The sequence below is a fragment of the Schistocerca nitens genome, chromosome 2 (assembly GCF_023898315.1).
Source record: "Schistocerca nitens isolate TAMUIC-IGC-003100 chromosome 2, iqSchNite1.1, whole genome shotgun sequence".
Lineage (NCBI taxonomy): Eukaryota > Metazoa > Arthropoda > Insecta > Orthoptera > Acrididae > Schistocerca > Schistocerca nitens.
In genome coordinates this window covers 524,067,777-524,088,469 of record NC_064615.1, presented here as the reverse complement: position 1 = coordinate 524,088,469, position 20,693 = coordinate 524,067,777, and the positions used below count along the sequence as shown (strand labels likewise).

At 38.2% G+C, this 20,693-nt stretch overlaps 1 protein-coding gene across 2 annotated transcripts in view; it reads left to right on the top strand.

Annotated features, from left to right (window-relative positions):
* LOC126236509 (NPC intracellular cholesterol transporter 1 homolog 1b-like) overlaps positions 1–20,693 on the top strand; it is a 169,575-nt gene that overhangs the window by 119,450 nt on the left and 29,432 nt on the right. For both annotated transcript variants that reach the window (XM_049945870.1, XM_049945871.1), the window contains exons 18-20: positions 4,097–4,260; positions 9,653–9,729; positions 15,211–15,341. In XM_049945870.1, coding sequence (XP_049801827.1) covers positions 4,097–4,260; positions 9,653–9,729; positions 15,211–15,341 — 372 coding nt within the window. The remainder of the gene's footprint in view (positions 1–4,096; positions 4,261–9,652; positions 9,730–15,210; positions 15,342–20,693) is intronic.

Here is a 20,693-nt window from a genome sequence, read left to right as displayed (position 1 = left end):
GCAGGTAGCAGATCAAGTTTTAAATCTAGCTTAAAATCATTTCTTTTGGACAACCCTTCTATTCCATGGACAAGTTTCTGTTTCAGAACTGGTAAAAAAATTTAAAAAATTGTACCTCTAAATGTAGTTGCATGTGTAGAACTAAAAATTTCAGTAATATTTAGGGCTTCAGCATCTACCTGGAGACATCACATCATGATATCAACTTTGCCCAAGTTGCAGACCTTATAGAAGGGTTGTTCAATAAGTGCTGTATTTGTGCATTTACAGTGTGAGTGGTGGTGAGTTATTTGTAGCCCATTGTATCTGCCAAATCACACAATCACAAAAAGTAATTGATAATGATGTTTTCTGTTCCTTTTTTGTAGCATACATCCATTGTAAACTGTCTGACAAACTTTATACGTATGAACTGCCAGGGTGAACATTTGTCACTGATGTTCCAGGACGCAGAAACTATCAGTTTCTCGTCAGAGTAAATTGCCATAGGGTGAGCTTCAATTTGTGGGCAGAAGCATTTAACAGCTTCATAAATTGCGAGCAATTCTCTGTAATACATGCTCCACCACTGCTGCAATGGTTGCAACTTTTTGAAAAAAATTAACATTTGTCAAATTTGGTCAGTCTGTTGGTTTAGGGCTGCTCTGTTGCTGTTTTGCCAGCATCTGTGACTATTGCTAGGGAAGCAGATGGCAGTGAATGAGTAAGGAGCACTGTACTAAGATTTTGCTGAAAGCTTTTACCATCTCTGGGGTTGATCTGAGGGACTGCCGGCCCATAGTGTTGTGTCCTGTGAATGCACCTGTGATCTGTGTTTATACAGCACCTATTGCCAAGAGGTGGTGGTGATAAACATTGACCATTCCCAGGAAATGTCAAAATTGTTGATAGTCTATTGGTATTGGAAGGGCTTGTAGGGCTGCTATCTTCTCTGGTAACAGACAAATCCCATCTGCCAAAACCATCTGTCCTAGGAAAGTCACTTCTGCTTTGCCAATGACGCACTTCTCTTTATTCTACACTATGCCAGGGTTATGGTGCCACTGATGCACTCCCCATGTGTGTTTTCTTTGTAGATAGGCATCTGGTAAAAAGACTATAATGTCATCAAGGTATACAAAACAAAATAGAAACCCCTTTAGCACTTCATCCACAAAACATGGCCATTTTGTGACCAAATGGCACAAGGAAAAATTCAGACATACTGAAGAGCATAATTACTGTAATCTTTTGGAGTTAAAAGGCATCAGAGGTATTTGGTTGTATATTTTACAGTAGTCTCTAATGCTTAAAACTTCTGTGCTTGCTAATGCACATGTAAAATCTTGAATGTCTGGTATAGGGTACCCATCTGGGACTGACCTGGTGTTTAAAGCACAATAATCACCATAGGGACACTATGAGCCATCTTCCTTGTGAATTGGCAATTGGAATCACAGATTATCATAGCTTGGAGCATTTCTTCTCCTTTGTCTCACTTAGGGGCTCTGGGGCAATTCTGTGGGCATATTGAAAAAATTGTTGGCCAGGTGTGCTATGGATATGATGCACAGTATTGTGTCTGATGTTGCTATGCTGTGATGGTAGTCATAAATCAGTCAGAGACTCCTCTTTGTGATCCTCAAATGGTTTTCAGTGCTGAGCAAAATCTTTTGCAAATTTTTCTCTTTACATTTTAGCAGATTCCTATTCCCTTTTCATGGAAGACACGTTGGATTACGAATCTTGGTTTTTATCATATAAGTTTTTCTAGATTATATTTTGAATGTACAGATTTCATCTTGAGCATGTTTAGCTTCAGTATATTTGAATGTAATCTCATGGATGAGGTGACAGTGTTTTGCTTTGTTATAATTCCAGTTTTGGATCACAATGTTTATTTGTAAAATTATGGTGTATAAAGCACACCATTCAAATGTAAGTACTGTACATGAAGAGAAAGATAACCAAAGTCAAAATGACTTTGTCTGCGACAACACATGTAATGGCATGCTACATATAATGCAACACATTCCTACTCAGGACTAAAGATGGTCATTACCACACCAAAATTAAATACTTGATTACAAATAAACATTGCAATCCAAGACTAGAATTACAATAAGATAAGTATTTTCCTGGAGTGTTGAAAACTTTTTTGCAACTGTGACACAACTTGTGACTATGTTTTCTTTGTTCTTGCTCATAACTGGTGCCTGCTGTGAGTTGTCACAGGCACTGGAGTTAATTTATTCTTTGTATGGCGCTACAAGCAGAGCTTTACTGTACACCGATTACTGTGCTGCTATCAACTGTATCCTAAAATCATGCTTTTCTCAAATCTGCCATGAATGCATAATGAGCAAGGAGATCAGTGCCTAACATAGGTTTGGTAACATAAGTGACTACAAAGGTCTACATGGAGGGGGAGACAAGGCCTGCATCAAGAGTCAGAAATTTGCAACTGTAGGTATCTATCGCCAAGTTGTTTGGTGCTTTCAGGTGTGAATGTTCATCTGCCTTATTGTTAGGTGAACACCGGGCTGGGAGTGTGCTGACACCCAAGCCATTGTTGCCCAGGAAGGTCATGGTCATATGCCTGTCTGACACATACGACTGTTGTGACACAGCAGGGTGCACTGGCAGCAGTAGTATTTGTGGGCCTAGTGCAGAAGTCGTACTGCTGTCGTGGATGTACCAACTACTGTGCAGTTTTTTACTGCCATGTGATATAAAAATCCTAGGAATAACATGGGGTTGAACCCTACACCTTTGTATTTATAGTCTGGCACTTGACCACATTGTTACTGGGCCATCAAACTACAAATTGTTCAAAGCTATAATTGTGTCTATTATATGTAATACGGGCCATCAAGATTACAAAGGGATTTTGGTGCCTCATTTTTCTTGACAAAGCACTTTTCTGAGCCTTGGGTCTCACAATTTGGTGCAATGAGCAGTTAATTGAATTTTTAAAGCATAGGAATCTTAATGACATGGCAGGTCCACAATAATTTATGACACCAATGTTGTCACCTGTTGGTCTAAATTTCTAATCAGTAGCATTGATTATTCATGATCAACAGTAACTTGTTGGTGTGGAAAAGTATTTTCATGACTGCAAACCAAAATTTTGGTTAGTTGGGCATAAATGTCAGGTCTTGTAACTACATATAAAGCAAGGAACAAATGCTGGAGCTGATAGATGGACAGTTCATTGCTCCAGAGTAAGGTCTCAATGTTGGAACATATCACCTTAACAGTCAACATTTTCAATTTGGGTTAACATCACCACCTGGCATAGCAGAAAGATCAGATGCATCATGGTGTGTAGTTGGCATTGCTGTTTGCATCTGTTAAACCAATGCAGGGTTTTGCATTGTTTTAGCTTTTGGTTCTTTGCACTGCACTGCGTTCAGTTTTTGCTTTGCAGGCAGAGAGAGCTCCAAAATCTGGATTTCATGACAAATTTCTTGAATCTCATCATTGATGACACACTACTGATTTTGAGTGTCTTGCATTGTCATAGCACCATACTTAACCATCCACAAAATAAAGTGTCATAGAAGTAGCTCTTATTACTGACAGCAGATATAAAAGCTTATAAAGAACATAGGACAACTCAACTGAGATAAACTTCGGAAATCATTATTATTGTGATTGTTATGCAATATATATACTTTTTTGTATGATTGTTTCTGGCCAGATGTGAGAGAGGGCCTTAAGGCCCCAATATGGATATGCTAAATAAGCAATAAATTAAAAAAAAAGAACTTCGTACCAACAGTAACACATACTACAGTCAATTGCTGGATTGATTATTCCCACACATCCTTGCAGACATCCTCACTGTCTGATTTAAGAAATGCAACGTCTGTATTAATGATGAAGATCTCTGAAAACAAACACAAGATAATAGAAACAGCAGGGCATATAAATTTTGTTCTCAAATTAATGAACCACTGTCATTAAAAGAAATTCTTGTGCTTCTTACTTATGCTATAATTAACTACAAAGCTCCATATCTTTCCAACACTTATACTGATTTATAAATATTTCACAATAATTTTAATTTCTCTTTTGTTTATAATTTTTTGTTTTTCCTTATTAATTCCAGTACATGAAAGATGTTCTCTCCATGGGTCCAAATGTATATTTTGTAGTTAAAAGTGGTCTGAACTACAGTAATGAAAATGTTCAAAATTTGTTCTGTGGTGGCCTGAACTGCTATGCTGACTCCCTAACAACTCAAATTACTCGTGCTTCAAAGTTACCAGACAGGTAATTAAAACAGAAAGAACTGGTTTTTTTGTGTGTTTGTAGATACAGCATTTAATTCAATAATGCAACAGTGAGGTTTTCTAAGAATATATGGATAATCAGTTAATGTTAACTCTGTTGATGAACCAGCTATTGGTTTTTGAAAGTAAAACCACATTTTCTTTTTAATATAGTCTGCCTCCAAGTATCTAGTGCCTATTATCTAATAATGATATTATTCTTATTTGAATTGAGTGTAGTCGCAGCTGTGGTGTAGAGTAAATGTGCCAGCAGCTGTATCAGTTTCAGTTTGTATGCATGATTTAGCTTAGGTTTTGTTCTCAAGTGCTTATGTGAAGATGTGCATTGTACTGTGTATCTTACTGTGTTGACTGGTGTATAATAACTTAGTCTAAGTTTCTGCATACATTTTGAGAGCATTTTTGTTGTGTGAGCTGATTTTGGAGTGTAGTAAGAACAAGAAGTAGCATAGCAGCTGAACTTACATTAAACAGGGTGACTGCTTGTCATATAGTTTTACAATTCAATGGATAGGGACTGTACCTGTTGTGTACAATTTGGAGGTGGATGCACCCAGTGCAGGCAATTGTAAACAGACGGAAGCTGTGTTGGTCCTGGGCTGCAGTGTGGTTGAGGCACCTGAGATGGATACTTTGGCACCTCTGGAGCCTAAAGTGTCACCTGGGATCCCTGATGATGCAACACTTTCTGCTTTGCTCATTCTGGCTGGCTGACACTTGACAGTGAAAAACGTCCAGTGGTGGGAAGGTGAATCTTTGGACAGGAGGCGAAAGTGGGTACTGGCCACACTGCTGTCCCACTAGGCCTCAAAAACAGGCATGAGGTATTGCCCATTGCTGAAAGTATATCTCAGCTAGCATGGAACGCCTCATGAACTGGGTCTGGGGCTGATCATCTTGAACGATCTGAACAATTGGAGAGTGGGATTGATTGTCGGTAGGATCTCCACCATCAGGAGGGTGATGGAGCCTCTTAGTAAATAATGATCCGGTTGAGAAAGAAGGCCAGTGTCCACTCTGTTTGCTTGCTGGGGGAGGGGGGAGGGGGCAGGGGGTCACATCCTAAATATGGAGTTGGCTCTGCCAGCATTGATTGAGTGGACTGGGTACACCCATCTGCAAATCGTGGCTCATGCGGTGTGAATTATTCCTGCCACCTGTGTGTTAAGAGGCTATTCTCAGTTTCTACAGGTGGCTGGCTGCTTTGGTGAAAGTAGATAGCCTTACTTTTATGGTGGAAACAGAGCTAATGTTTTGCAGCATCGTCCTCATGACTGTAGTCCTCTTATTTTGAGATGAGTGATAGGCTTAAACTAGAGGGTCAAATGATTCTGCAATTACCTTAGGTGCAGATTTCTCAACCTCCACTATTAGGTGGAGAATTGTAAGACCCCATTAGTAAGTCACATATGCACTACATGCAGGAAGCAGCAATTGAAGGTGGTGTGCACATCTGGTTTCTTAGGATAGAGATGTCACTCCACAGGCCTGATTAGATACATCCTGATTTCAGGCAGGGAAGAATATTATCTTCATTAAAAAAGAGAATAGCATTCATCATGGCAGGCTGAAAAAAGAAAATGTCAATATAGTATTGATTAACTGCAGGAGCATCTGTAATGACATCCCAGAACAACTCTCACTTGTAAATAGTAACAATGTCTACAGTGTTCCACAAAATTTTGGAAGAACTGCCAGATGTTTGAAACTTCCTGCCACAATATTTTGTCGCAGTCTTCTGGCCATCTTCAGGTGATACTCGCAAAACTGCACTGAGCTCTGAAATTTAAGGCCCTGCCAGCACATGCGTAGTGGATTCACTTGGCGTTGCACGTGCACTACTTGAGTGCGTTCGATCCTGCAGTGCCACGTCCCCTCCATGGTGAAAACTTGCTGCATCTTTATCAACTTGATTGTCTTTCTGTGGTTCAATCACATAACTGTGCCGGCTACAGAGGACATGAAATTTTTCAATGACTGTATTAAAACCACCATGTCTACTAACGAGAGACTCACTGTCGGACAGTCGTATTTCCAAGGATTCATTAACAATAAAACTCCAAAAGTTAGATACATGGGCCACAATGAGCCTCTCATTAACTGAGACAGCGGTTTTCAATTTAATACCACATGGAATCAACTCATTGAAAAACTTCGTGTCCTCCATAGCCGGCATGTACACTGGGAAAGTTTTAAATCTCACAATGCCTACATTGTATTAGGGACAGGAAGCTGACTATTAACGGCGGGAAATGGGGACCAGCCCGGTATTCACCTAGTAGGATGCGGAAAACCGCCTAAAAACCACACCCAGGCTGGCTGGCACACTGGCTGTCATCGTTAATCCGCCAGACAGATTTGATCCGGGGCCGGCGCACCTACTCGAATCCAGGAAGTAGCATGTTAGTGCTCTCGGCTATCCTGGCGGGTTCTCACTGACATCAATATTGTTTACAAATAGGTAGAACAGAAGTGGATCAAGTACAGATCCTTGAGGCACTCTGTACTTAATATTTCTGATTTCAGATCTGCATCCAGTTTCTGTTTCCGCATACTGCTTTCTGTTGCTGATGTATAATTTTATCCATTTGGCTGCATGTCCATGAATACCATAGCTTTCAAGTTTTTCAATAAGTGTAGTATGGGTGATTGTGTCAAACACTTCAGACAAATCCAGAAACATAGCAGACACAGAGCTTCTTTTGTCAATGCATCTGTAATGGATTCTGTGAGGCTTGAGATAAAAGTTCTGTAGATTTCCCTTTTTGGAAACCATGTTGTGCTGGAATCAGAATACTATGTTTCTCCAGGAACGTGGTCAACCTACTATGCATGAGTGCCTCTAGTATTTTTGAGAAACCAGAAATTAAAGACTCTGGTCTGTAGTTATTTGGATCATTTTTGTCTCCTTTCTTAAATATTGATATTATTTTGCTTATTTTTAATTTTTTGGGAATACTCCTTCTCTAAATGAGCAGTTTACAATATCCAAAAGAGGTTTATTTCTTCATTCACATGTTTTATTAAATAATTTGATACTTCATCATCTCCTGCAGACTTTTTGGGTTTTAATTTATGGATTATTTTTGTGAGTTCTGTCTTTGCCACTGGTTCCAGGAACATTGAGTGGGATGGTTGGCCAAGTGTTTTAGCCTGCTTTGACCACTGATGATTTGTTTCCCCTTTTAAATTATGTACAGCACCTATAAAGTTGTTGCTTAGTATATTAGCAATTTTTGTTCCATCTGTAACTATGCTGTCATCAATTCTCATTGACTTAATAAAATTGCTGTTTTGTTTTGTTTTGTTTTTTACACGTTTTTCGCTATATCTTTTACTGTTGATTTTATCCCATGTTGTTTTACTTTTTGTTTAAATTTGCTATGGCTCTGTTTATTGAAATGGCTTTTGCTTCTCTTATTAATTGCCTGTACTTCTTCTGATATTGTTTATATGTCTCCATATTCCCTGCTTGTCTGGGTTCCTTCACTCTAGTCCTGAGTTCAATTATTTCTTCCGTAATCCATTCCTTACTGTGACCCCGCTTTTTCTGATAGGCTGCTTTGGGGAAGACTACATGAAAGTGATGTATTAGTATGTTAATAAATGCATCATACTTCTCTTTTGTACCTTGTGGTTGCATTGTTTCAACCCATTCTGTATTCCTTGGTGTTGTTTTGAAAATGTTCGTGTTTTGTACATTGATAATCCTGACTTTTTTCTTATCTTACATTTCTTCTTTTTTTGAGCTGCTATTTATGTGCTATTATTAACCCATGATGGTCAGAGATTGCTGTCTGTAGAACTTTTGCTTCACATTTACTATTTTTGATATTTGTGATTATGTTGTCAATGATGGTCTGACTACGATCAGTCACTCTTGTAGGTACCGGTACCTCTATTATGGTTTTCATGTTACACTGTAATAATGTCTCTTTCAATTTTTGTTTTGGGTTTCATTCTTTACCTATATCTATGTTATAGTCTCCACATATTACGTCATCTTTCATTTTTGTCTTCATTAATAATTTTTCTAGTTTTTTCAGAAATGTTGTAATATTACCACTTGTGGACCCATATACACAGATAATTCTGAGCTCTTCTCTTCAATCATTACGCCAGTAATTTCAAAATCTTTTTCAATGCAAGCTGGGTTTACAGTATTCAGTATCTCGTAGACTTCCAAATTTCTTCTTGTAGATAGCAACACCTCCACCTTTATGTTTTGATCTACAGAAATAATTAATTGAATAATAGTCTCTTATTATTAGGCTGCTAAGTTCTGCTTCATTTAGCCCATAAAAGAAGACTTCTTTTTTTCATGGTGTACATAATATTATTTAATTCTATTTCTGAAGAATAGCACTGCTTATAAGTTATTTGCTAAAACCTGTGGATGTAGAATGGAACAGAATACCCTATGGCTTGGAACAAGCATTTGATAGTACTACAGAAGAACTGGTCTAAATCATTTTCACAATGTGCCCTGTTTTTAATTGCCTTTATTGCACTATGTTTGAAGTGGCTGGTAGTGACATCCAATAATTTTGTGTTATACTGTACATCACCCTTGATTCACTGAGCATGGGATGATCAGTTACCAGGCTTATATAGATAAAATCATCTAGGTTGTTAGGCCTCTTCAATGTTTTCTTCCACATTGATATTTTGACCCCTGTACTGTAATCTTCTTCAGAATCTTCTGGTGTTCAGCTAACTGTGCACATCAGAAGACCCTGGTTGAAATGTCAGTTGCTTGGATGAAGTGGAAGAAAAACATGACGTGATCTAACAACCTAGAAGACTTTACCTTTAATGACAATGGTCATGATAGCCTGTACATAATGCTTTTATAACCTTGAAAGGTGAACAGACTAGTTGAACATGTTTCATTTGTTGTGAAAAGAGACTAAAAGGAGGCCAGTTTTGATCACATCTCATTCTCAAATAGCCTGTAAGAGAGTAGGTGGCTAACTATAACATGCCTGGTTACTACAGATGAGGATAACTTTCTTTTTCATCTCTGCATAAATGATAACAAAAGACATAATTCCAGACTTCTGTGTCTAAGTTCTCCTTTTATATATTTCTCATTTGAATGATTATATTTGATAAAACAAGGGAGTCCACAGTCAAAAATTGTTTGTTTCCTGTTTTCATTTCATTTTAATCATGTGAATGACATATATTCATGAAAGCAGTACTATTTATATCCAAATTTGGAAATTATTTCCCAGAAGAAGGAAAATTTTCAGATAACTTAAAAAAAAAACACATTCATAAAATTTCTCTGTATTCTTTAAAATGTAATATGAAGTGACTATTTAATTACCATGTTGATTTTTTAGCTATTTACATATGTCTGTTTGCAGATCATACATAACTACAACTGCATCATCATGGCTTGATGATTATTTTGACTGGATAAACTCTGGCAACTGCTGTCAAGGTACTGTGTCACCTTCTAATTACATTTACAGAAAATCAAAGGTAGAATATACATAGTTATATTAGAACATTCCCCTATTCACAAAATGAAGGCGGTGTGGATGAGAAGAGGTTTTGATCATCAGTTGAGCATTTGTCCAAAGGCATTTACCGCAGAACACAGAAATACACAGATCTCAAAACATGTGGCCACTCATTCTCGTGGTACTTTGATTCAGTCAAGCCATAGTGCTAGGAGGGTTAGTAGCAATATATGTGTGTAAAACAATACTGCTAGCAGTGTGAGTAGCTGTGTGTGTGTGTGTGTGTGTGTGTGTGTGTGTGTGGAGGGGGGGGGGGGGGGGGGTGAGAGAGAGAGAGAGAGAGAGAGAGAGAGAGAGAGAGAGAGAGAGAGCAGATGGGTGGGCTAGAGGGGCATTTGATTCAGTTTCATAAACAAAAGGGAACTTTATTAGTTACCAAGAAAAAACCCTTCTTCAGTTTCTAAAATTACTAAAAAATACTCTGTGTTATTACAATAAGTGATTAAAAAAATCCAGGAGAGATCTCTGAAATTAACAATTCTGCTACAGAATTCAGTTTATGTTGAACATATTAAAACAAGAGGCAAGACAACAGATCACAGAACAAGATAACATCTTCATTGTTTCAAATGGAACAGTTATAAATTATAATTCACAGGTAGTAGATTTTTTAATAATAACTACATGGCTTAGCAACAGAAAAGAGCCATGTTGTGAGGCTGTCCTCTCACCACTGCCAATACAGCCCAAAATGTGTGGGCAATAGTGAAAGGAAAGGTTGAATCTGAAAATTCTACAGTCCCAATGAGCAATGTGCAAAATTTACTTCTCGTAGCAATTAATGATGTCACAGCAGAACTTTGCTAACCACTGCAAAGCATATGCAGAGGGTATGTCCCACTCTTTCAGTTGTTAGAGTTTTTTCCTGTTCCGTTCAAGTATGGGCACAGGAAGAATGCCTCTGTGCATGCTGTAATTAATCTAATCTTGTCCTCACCATATCTATCAGTATGATACCAGAAATAAAGAAAAATTTTACATCAGCAGCCACAGACCAGCACTCTATGAAAAGGGTCCACAACATGTAGATTTAAAGTTAGCCAATGCACTGCCCAGTAAAGTTATGACCCTACCCACAATGAAGCTTAAATTTCAGCTAAAGAAATTCCTGTTACTAAATCCATTTTACACATTAGAAGAATACCATACTTACATGCAGTATAAGAAGTGCTTCGAAAAAATATGTAAATAGTGTTAAGCAAACCATTTTATTTGTAATTCTGTCATTTTGTTAATCAATGACATATTCAGAAGAATGTATTATTGTGCTATGCATCAAGAATTGTAACCTGTTTTTATAAAAGGTGTACAACTTTGTTCCCACTGTTTGCCAGTATGTGGCAACAACCGTAAGTAGCGGTGGAAAGAAACAGATCGCAGATGTCAGGCAGTTAGCTTGGACCTCGATCAACACAACCTCATTCAAACATTAGTCAATTTGTGTCTGCATCATAAAGTTGTTCTTGATTGAAAATGTCAGTTTACGAGCCTAATTCTTGTCATTTGCAGACATGTTACTGTTTTGTTTGTTTCAGTATGAAGAAAACAGCAGCTGACTCTCATTGAATGCTCTCAAATACATATGGTAAGGACACTATAGTGAAAGAACATATTGTGAGTGATTTCAGCACTTCAAGAACTGTGATTTTAACATCGTAGACTGACATAGTGGTGAAAGCGAGCATGTTTTCAAAGATGCAGAATTGGAGACATTGCTGAGTGAAGACTCACGTCAAACTCAAGAAGAATTGGCACGATTCGTGGGAGTGACACAGCAAGCCATTTCAAAATGCCTCAAGGCTATGGGCATGATTCAGAAAGAAAGAACTTGGGTCCCATGTGAGCTGAAACCAAGAGACGTTGAACGGTGTTTGTCAATAATTGCTTCAGAGGCAAAAATGGAAGGGATTTCTGCATCGCATTGTGACCAGGGACAAAAAATGGGTACATTATGATAACCCTAAATGCAAAAAGTCATGTGGATATCCCAGCCATACTTCCAAGTTGACAGCCAAACCAAATATTCACAGCTCCAAGATTATGCTCTGCATTTGGTGGGACCAGCTCAGCATCATGTACTATGAGGTGTTAGAACCAAGTGAAAAAAACACAGGTGCTCCTTATTGAATGCAATTAATGTGTTTGAGCAGAGCGTTAAAAGACAAATGGCCACACTGCAGCAAGAGGCAGGGTAAAGCGATTTTGCAACATGACAATGCTCGACCCCACGTTGCAAAAGAGGTCAAAACATACGTGGAAACGTTAAAATGGGAAGTCCCACCCCACCCGCCACATTCTCCAGACATTGCTCCCTCTGACTATCACCTGTTTAGATCAATGGCGCATGGCCTGGCTGAGCAACACTTCTGATCTCATGAAGAAGTCACAAATTGGATTGATTCATGGATCACTTCAAAAGATGAACAATTTTTTCGATACGGGATTCATACAAAAGATAGGAGAAAGTAGTGACCAGCAATGGCAAATACTTTGAATGATACATGTGTAACCAATTTGTTTCATTACAGCCTCAAATGTTGGGGAAAAACAGCTGGACCAACCTTGTACACCATGTACATATGCAATTAATCATTCAACATTGAATAAAATATTATTATTATTATTATTGCAAAAACCTGAGATCTGCAAAGCCATTAACATACAACATGAACAGCAAGGGTTCCAGCACACTTCCCTGGGGCACACCCAAAGTTACTTCTACATCTGATAATGACTCTCCATCCAAGATAACATGCTACATTCTCCCTATCAAAAAATCCTCAGTCCAGTCACAAATATTGATTGATACCCCATGTGATAATACTTTTAATAATAAGCTACATGTGGTACTGAGTCAAATGCTTTGCTGGTTGGCATGGAGGAGGCCACTCTGTTTGAGATACCTTATTACATTTGAGCTCAGAATATAATCTAAATTCTACAACTTATCAACTCAAGGATAGTGGTTTTTTGTTGATGTGCATCTTATAACCTCTTTTCAAGACACTACATATTCTGTTCAACTGCTCTTCCAAGTCTTTTGCTGTCTCTGATAGAATTACAATGGTATCAGCAAACTTCAAAGTTTTTATTTATTCTCACTGAACTTCATTTCCCTTTCCAAATTTTTCTTTGGTTTCTTTTACTCCTTGCTGAATGCACAGATTGAATAACATTGAGGATAGGTAATAATCCTGTGCCACTCCACTTTCTCCACCCCTGTTTCTCTTTCATGTGCTTTGGGTCTCATAATTGCATTCTGGTTTCTGTACAACTTGTGAATAAACATTTGTCCCTGCATTTTACCCCTGCTACCTTCAGAACTTTAAAGAGTGTATTCCAGTTAAGACTGTCAAAAGCTTTCTATAAATCTACAAATGTTATAAATGTATGTTTGCCTTTCTTTAACCTATCTTCTAAGATAAATCACAGGGTCAGTGTTGCCTACCTATCCATAATAAAATAATAGTTTTGATATCAATATAATAGAGGGAAACATTCCACGTGGGAAAAATATATCTAAAAACAAAGATGATGTGACTTACCGAACGAAAGCGCTGGCAGGTCGATAGACACACAAACAAACACAAACACACACACAAAATTCAAGCTTTCGCAACAAACTGTTGCCTCATCAGGAAAGAGGGAAGGAGAGGGAAAGACGAAAGGATGTGGGTTTTAAGGGAGAGGGTAAGGAGTCATTCCAATCCCGGGAGCGGAAAGACTTACCTTAGGGGGAAAAAAGGACGGGTATACACTCGCACACACACACACACATATCCATCCACACATATACAGACACAAGCAGACATCTCACAAGCAGACATATTTAAAGACAAAGAGTTTGGGCAGAGATGTCAGTCGAGGCGGAAGTGAAGAGGCAAAGATGATGTTGAATGACAGGTGAGGTATGAGTGGCGGCAACTTGAAATTAGCGGAGATTGAGGCCTGGTGGGTAACGGGAAGAGAGGATATACTGAAGAGCAAGTTCCCATCTCCGGAGTTCGGATAGATTGGTGTTGGTGGGAAGTATCCAGACAACCCGGATGGTGTAATACTGTGCCAAGATGTGCTGGCCGTGCACCAAGGCATGTTTAGCCATAGGGTGATCCTCATTACCAACAAACGCTGTCTGCCTGTGTCCATTCATGCGAATGGACAGTTTGTTGCTGGTCATTCCCACATATAATGCATCACAGTGTAGGCAGGTCAGTTGGTAAATCACGTGGGTGCTTTCACATGTGGCTCTGCCTTTGATCGTGTACACCTTCAGGGTTACAAGACTGGAGTAGGTGGTGGTGGGAGGGTGCATGGGACAGGATTTACACCGGGGGCAGTTACAAGGATAGGAGCCAGAGGATAGGGAAGGTGGTTTGGGGATTTCATAGGGATGAACTAACAGGTTCCCTAAGCCTCTGGCTCCTATCCTGTCCCATGCACCCTCCCACCACCACCTACTCCAGTCCTGTAACCCGGAAGGTGTACATGATCAAAGGCAGAGCCACATGTGAAAGCACCCACGTGATTTACCAACTGACCTGCCTACACTGTGATGCATTATATGTGGGAATGACCAGCAACAAACTGTCCATTCGCATGAATGAACACAGGCAGACAGTGTTTGTTGGTAATGAGGATCACCCTGTGGCTAAACATGCCTTGGTGCACGGCCAGCACATCTTGGCACAGTGTTACACCGTCCGGGTTATCTGGATACTTCCCACCAACACCAACCTATCCGAACTCCGGAGATGGGAACTTGCTCTTCAGTATATCCTCTCTTCCCGTTACCCACCAGGCCTCAATCTCCGCTAATTTCAAGTTGCCGCCACTCATACCTCACCTGTCATTCAACATCATCTTTGCCTCTTCACTTCCGCCTCGACTGACATCTCTGCCCAAACTCTTTGTTTTTAAATATGTCTGCTTGTGAGATGTCTGCTTGTGTCTGTATATGTGTGGATGGATATGTGTGTGTGTGTGTGTGCGAGTGTATACCCGTCCTTTTTTCCCCCTAAGGTAAGTCTTTCCGCTCCCGGGATTGGAATGACTCCTTACCCTCTCCCTTAAAACCCACATCCTTTCGTCTTTCCCTCTCCTTCCCTCTTTCCTGATGAGGCAACAGTTTGTTGCGAAAGCTTGAATTTTGTGTGTGTGTTTGTGTTTGTTTGTGTGTCTATCGACCTGCCAGCGCTTTCGTTCGGTAAGTCACATCATCTTTGTTTTTAGATATAAAATAATAGTTTTATTTGATTGTTCAGTTCAGTTCAGTTCACTAATATGCCAATCACAAAGATTTTGATCAAAGTACACCCAACGGCAATGCTTTCTTAACTTTTCAATTTATAGACATGGAATATCTTAAGCATGTGTATCTCTATATGTGTAATTCATTTCAGATGATAAAGGCACAGAATGTTCTGAAACACCAAGACCAACACCGAAGGATTTTGAAACGTATTTACCACAGTTTTTGCTAGCAAATCCTTCAGAAGAATGTTCTAAGGGAGGACACGCAGCATATGCAGAGGTAAGATTTCTAAAATCAGCAGACTTATGCTTAGAAGGTGTTTTGTGTTATGTATACATATTACACGTACAAAAATGTCAGAGATGCCATGTCATTGCCTTCGTTTTTGGCACATTTAGTGCTAAAGAAGGAGTCGATTACTTAAAATAAGGAAATCTATTTTTTTTTACTGAACACTCTTGGTATAACTTTTTTAACAAATGACACAATTTCTTCATATGCACCATGTGTGTCATGTGCTGTAATGCACTGTAATTATTCCCTTTTCATTTGTGTATAAAAGCATCAGTTTATGCACCAAATTATACTAGCTTCAAAAGTATTTAATCATGTATGAATATTACCCTCATTTTTAACCTAACCACTTGTTTTGGATTTTCTTATTGTAATCTTCCCAACATTCCGTTTATTCTTATTGTTCACAGTTACACCTCCATATCTGAGTGACCACTTTCCATGAAGTTGTGAGGAAATGATAGTCTTGCCACATTTTATGTGTAGAGTCACTACAAGTACTGGGTAGAAAAGTATGTGGGAGAATAGCCCTATCTTTTTACCAATCATTGCAGATTAAATGGTTAACTGAAATTTTTAAAATAAATTGGTTCTTTTAACTTTCTAGCCATTTCATATTATCATACATTGTTAATCATGGTATATGTGTATGAGATGACTCACACAGTCTTTCAGAAATACTTCAAACTGTGGAGCCCAGTTGAAATAATTTGAAACTCTGCAGCTATTTTCATCCAAGCACTGTGTAGTGTCACTGAAACTGGAAATATCTGAGAGCATTCATTACAGTTTCATTTGTATCTCCTCTCATGGCACTATTACCTCAATATGATTTTGCTAGAGACTGTTGGCAAATATGATCATCATCAATGGTATCTATATGGAAGGCATCTCCAGAAAGGTTATTCCTCAAATGGAAATGTTATCTAGAAGCAATTGTAGATCACTCAGCGCAAGCTTACATAAAAATACATGAAATGCTTTCCATTAGCAGCAAGTGTTATTAATGATGACTAGGAATTTTAGCAATTCAACATTTAAGTCAGAATATTCATGACAAATGGGTCACAACTGAACAGAAATCACACAATTTCTGTATCTTTAATAGAATTTTTAATTCCTTTGTGTGACTGACCACAGTTGTTATCACATCTGCCTCAAATTAAAGACCTCAATCCTTTCCAAATACAGAAATTTCATGAAAATATTAAAACTGTCAAGTTGTTGGTGTATCTCAAACCACAAATCATAATCTTCCAGAGCCAAGACTTTAATATTATTCCTTTTCAAAGTAACAAGTTTCACTTCAATATTTGGCTAGTATCTTGGGCAGCCCACAAATAACAAGATGCTCATAAAAATTGCAAATAAAGACTTATTATCCCTAAAGAAATTCCCATAGTACGAGTAGTCCAAGATGTTTATTTCACTAGTACACAAAGTGATCAGTTTCATCTTCACTTATTTCCTCAGGCTGTTGAGACAAGTACATGCACAGTTACATATATTTTCAGAAAAATAATTATGTACATGGATCTGATATGACAAATTTTTATTCTTTAGCGAAGTTGGGATGCAGGCATCTGAACTAGTGGCAAATTAAAGCTTTCAGTCAACTCATGAGGCATGTTCAGGTAGCATAATTGATAGCACACTACATCTACATCCATATGATGCAAATTGCTGTAAAGTGCTTCTTGGAAGGTATGTCCCATTATACCAGTTATTACGGCTTTTTCCTGTTCATTCATGTATGGAGCAGAGGAAGAATGACTGTTTAAATACCTCTCTGCAACTGTTGTTAATCTGATTTTGTCCTCACAACCCTCATGGGAATGATATGTAGGGGGTTGTAGTACATTTTTAGAGTCACATTCAAAACCAGTTCCTGGTATATTTTTAGAGTCATCATTCAAAACCAGTTCCTGAAACTCATTCAAAACCAGTTCCTGAAACTCTGTATGTAGGCTTTCTCAGAATATTTTAAGTCTTTCTTCAAGAGTCTGCTAGTTCAATTCTTTTAAAATCTCTCTGACACTATACATGTTCAGCATTCCCTGTCAGTCAAAATACACAGCACCAATCCCAACAACTTGAGCAATATTCTAGGATGGGTTGCATGAATTATTTTTAATTGATCATCTTTGTGGTCTTATTGATTTCCCTAGTATTCTACCTATGAACTGAAGTCTGCTACCTGCTTTAGACTGAGCCTATGTGATCATTCCATTTTGCGTCCCTACAAAGTGTCGCACCCAGGTATTTGCATGAGTTTACAGATTTCAGTTGTGATTCACTGATATTATAATCATAGGATACTACTTTTTTCATTTAGTTCAGTGCACAATTTTACATTTCTCAACTTTTAGAGCAAGTTGCCAGTCTTTGTATCACTTTGATATCTTATCAAAACCTGACTGAATATTTGTGCAACTTCTTTCTGGCTGTACTTCTTTATAGATAACTGCATATACAAAAACTACCATTGTCTGCATGTTACACAGCAATAATAGCAAGGGACACAACACATGTCCCTGGGATATGCCTAAAGTTACTTCTACATTTATCAATGACTCTCCATTCAACATAACTTGCTGTGCCAGTTCAGTAACAAATTTCTCATGATATCCCACATGATCACACTTTTGATAGTAAGTGTAGGTGCAGCACTGAGTCAAATGCTTTCCGGAAATCAAGAAATACTGCACCTATCTGTCTGCCTTAATTTGGGGCTTTCAGTATGCCATGTGGGAAACATACAGAGGTCGGTTTCACATGCCAATTGTTCTCAAAATCCATGCTGGTTGGCATGGAGGAGGTTATTCTGTTTGAGGTAGCTCCTTATGTTTGATCTCAGAATATGTTCTAAGAAACCACAACAAAGGGATATCAAGGATATTGGAAGGCTGCTATCCTTCTTGTAGATGGGTATGACCTGTGCTTTCTTCCAACTACAGTGCTTATGAAAGACAAGTATCCAAGTTAAAGTTTTAGTGTACAGTTAAAAATTCAAGTTAAAGATTCAGTGTACAGTTTTGACTTGGTCCAAATGTTCACTATGCATAAATGCTGTTTTTTTTGGTCTATAAACTATTGATGAAATAAGATGATAGGTATGAACTGTGAGATACATGCTGAAAATGTAACACAACTTGAATATTCTCATACATACTATATCCCACCATAGCAGTTAAATACACATACTGAAAGTGGTGACAGATATTTTTCTTGAATCATATGCCTGGTGAAACATTTCACCAGGTGTCATGTGGCCAATAGTTTCTCTGGTGAAACTATCAAAGAATATATCCTTGGAAATAAAGATATTTTTGGATGTGGTACCAGCTTCTTTAGTAATTTTAATCTGTCAGTAAAACTTTTTTAACTAGTTGTATTATATATTATACAACCATTTACTGCTTTTCTAATCACATCACAAATACAATAAAATTAACAGCTAATACAATCAACAGTTAATGTGGTGTGCAGAACTCAATGTATGACAAACTAGCTATAACTGTGGTTCAGGCAGATTGAACAAAAAAAAATTTGTGCCCAGTTTGGAATTCACGTATCTCCTGTTTATTGCAAGAAAATCATCTTAATTGATTAGGTTAACCAAGCACTCCATTGGCACCAACCCAAACATTCAGCATCACATTTTCCTCCACTGATTTCTTCCCCTCTGATTGCTTGTATTTCATTCTGATTTCTTGTATTTCATTTAACTGGATATAATTCAGTTGATAAAACCAAATCTGTTACAACCCAACTTTGAAAAATAAAATGCCATACCCATGGCATGGAAAGTTCTGACAGAATGTAAATAATTTAGGAATAAAAGTAACAATTCACTAAATGGGAGAGGTGTTTAGTTGTTGACAGGCACAAATAAGACTGAAAACGTTGCTAGCTTTTGGATGAATCATTTTTTGAGCCAGAGTACATATACATCATGTGAATGCATGCTGCCCCCTTCCAAACCCCTCCCCCCTCCCCCCCCCCCCCCACACACACAAACACAAACACACACATACACACCTGCTCAGCTACATTTTGCCACAAAAATACCAGTGCCAGGTTAGAGATTGATAGGTAGACTGGGGTGAGGTGGGGGGGGGGGGAGTGATTAAGGGGATAATGGACACAGGGAGTGAGAGGGAGGGTATGTTTGGGAGGAAGAGGCAGTTTATGCATGAGATAGGAATGCTTCACACATGCACCTGCACTGGTCAGCTCATGCAGTGCACAATGACGATGACAGGGAGGGGTGTACTGGGATGAAGTTTGAGAAGAAGGGGAAGGTGGGTTTGTGGCAAGTGCCTAGCATTCCCATAATCATTCACTAGTGTTTTGTATTAATCATGATTCTAGTTGCTCATTGTTAAATCTTATTTCTGATTTCAACTGTTTGTTGCATAGTTTCAATTAATCACTGTTTGCTTTAAGCTTTGTGTATAGCTGTTCGCCATTAAATTTTTAGCTGCATCTATGTAAACTGATTTGTCATTATTTGTACCACTTCTGCTCGATTTATATTCCTTACTTCAGTTGCCATCAAACGTTTTTGCTCAAGAGCCAATCCTACTTTGTGGGGGCAGCAACCTGTGCCACATATATACCGATCTCACTGCTCATTGGTAACCTACACAAATGAGTATGTTATGAGCCCTGAATTGACTAGCAATAGTAAGAGCATGATAACCCCCAAGCAATGATCATTGAAAGGCAGCAAAATTCTGAACACTCCAATATGATCTCTGTTTTAGACTGCAATCACCCTCAGTAATCCTAAAGTTGTGACCCTGTAATTACCTGATTAAGTGTTGTTTGTGTAAGTGGATTATTGTTTGATTAATAACAGTAATTGTACGTACGTTTAAATGCATTATGCAGTATGAGACACAATCATAAATTTTTACTGAATGTTTTGAATGTCAATTTCATTGTACGCATTGCATTGTATCACAATATCCTTAACTTAATTTCATATTCCTTGCTACCACATTTGAAGCTGACAGCCTCTATAACATGCATTCATCAATCCACCATCTTACTTCCATTTGAAATTTAAACCATATCAGCTGATTGGTACAAGTTACAAATACTCATGAATTATCAGTACTGGAAGATGAAGAATAATTAGCTCAATACCAAATTCACACATGTCAACTAAAATTAAGCACAAATTAAAATATCGCTACCTCTGTAAATATTTTTGTTTGTTACTGGCCAGGAAAACTGCATTCTTAACAAGCTCTTAACATCAGTTAATGTTTTTGATTCAAATATTAGTTGCTAAACTCATATTATTGTGAAATACAGCTGAGATCCAAG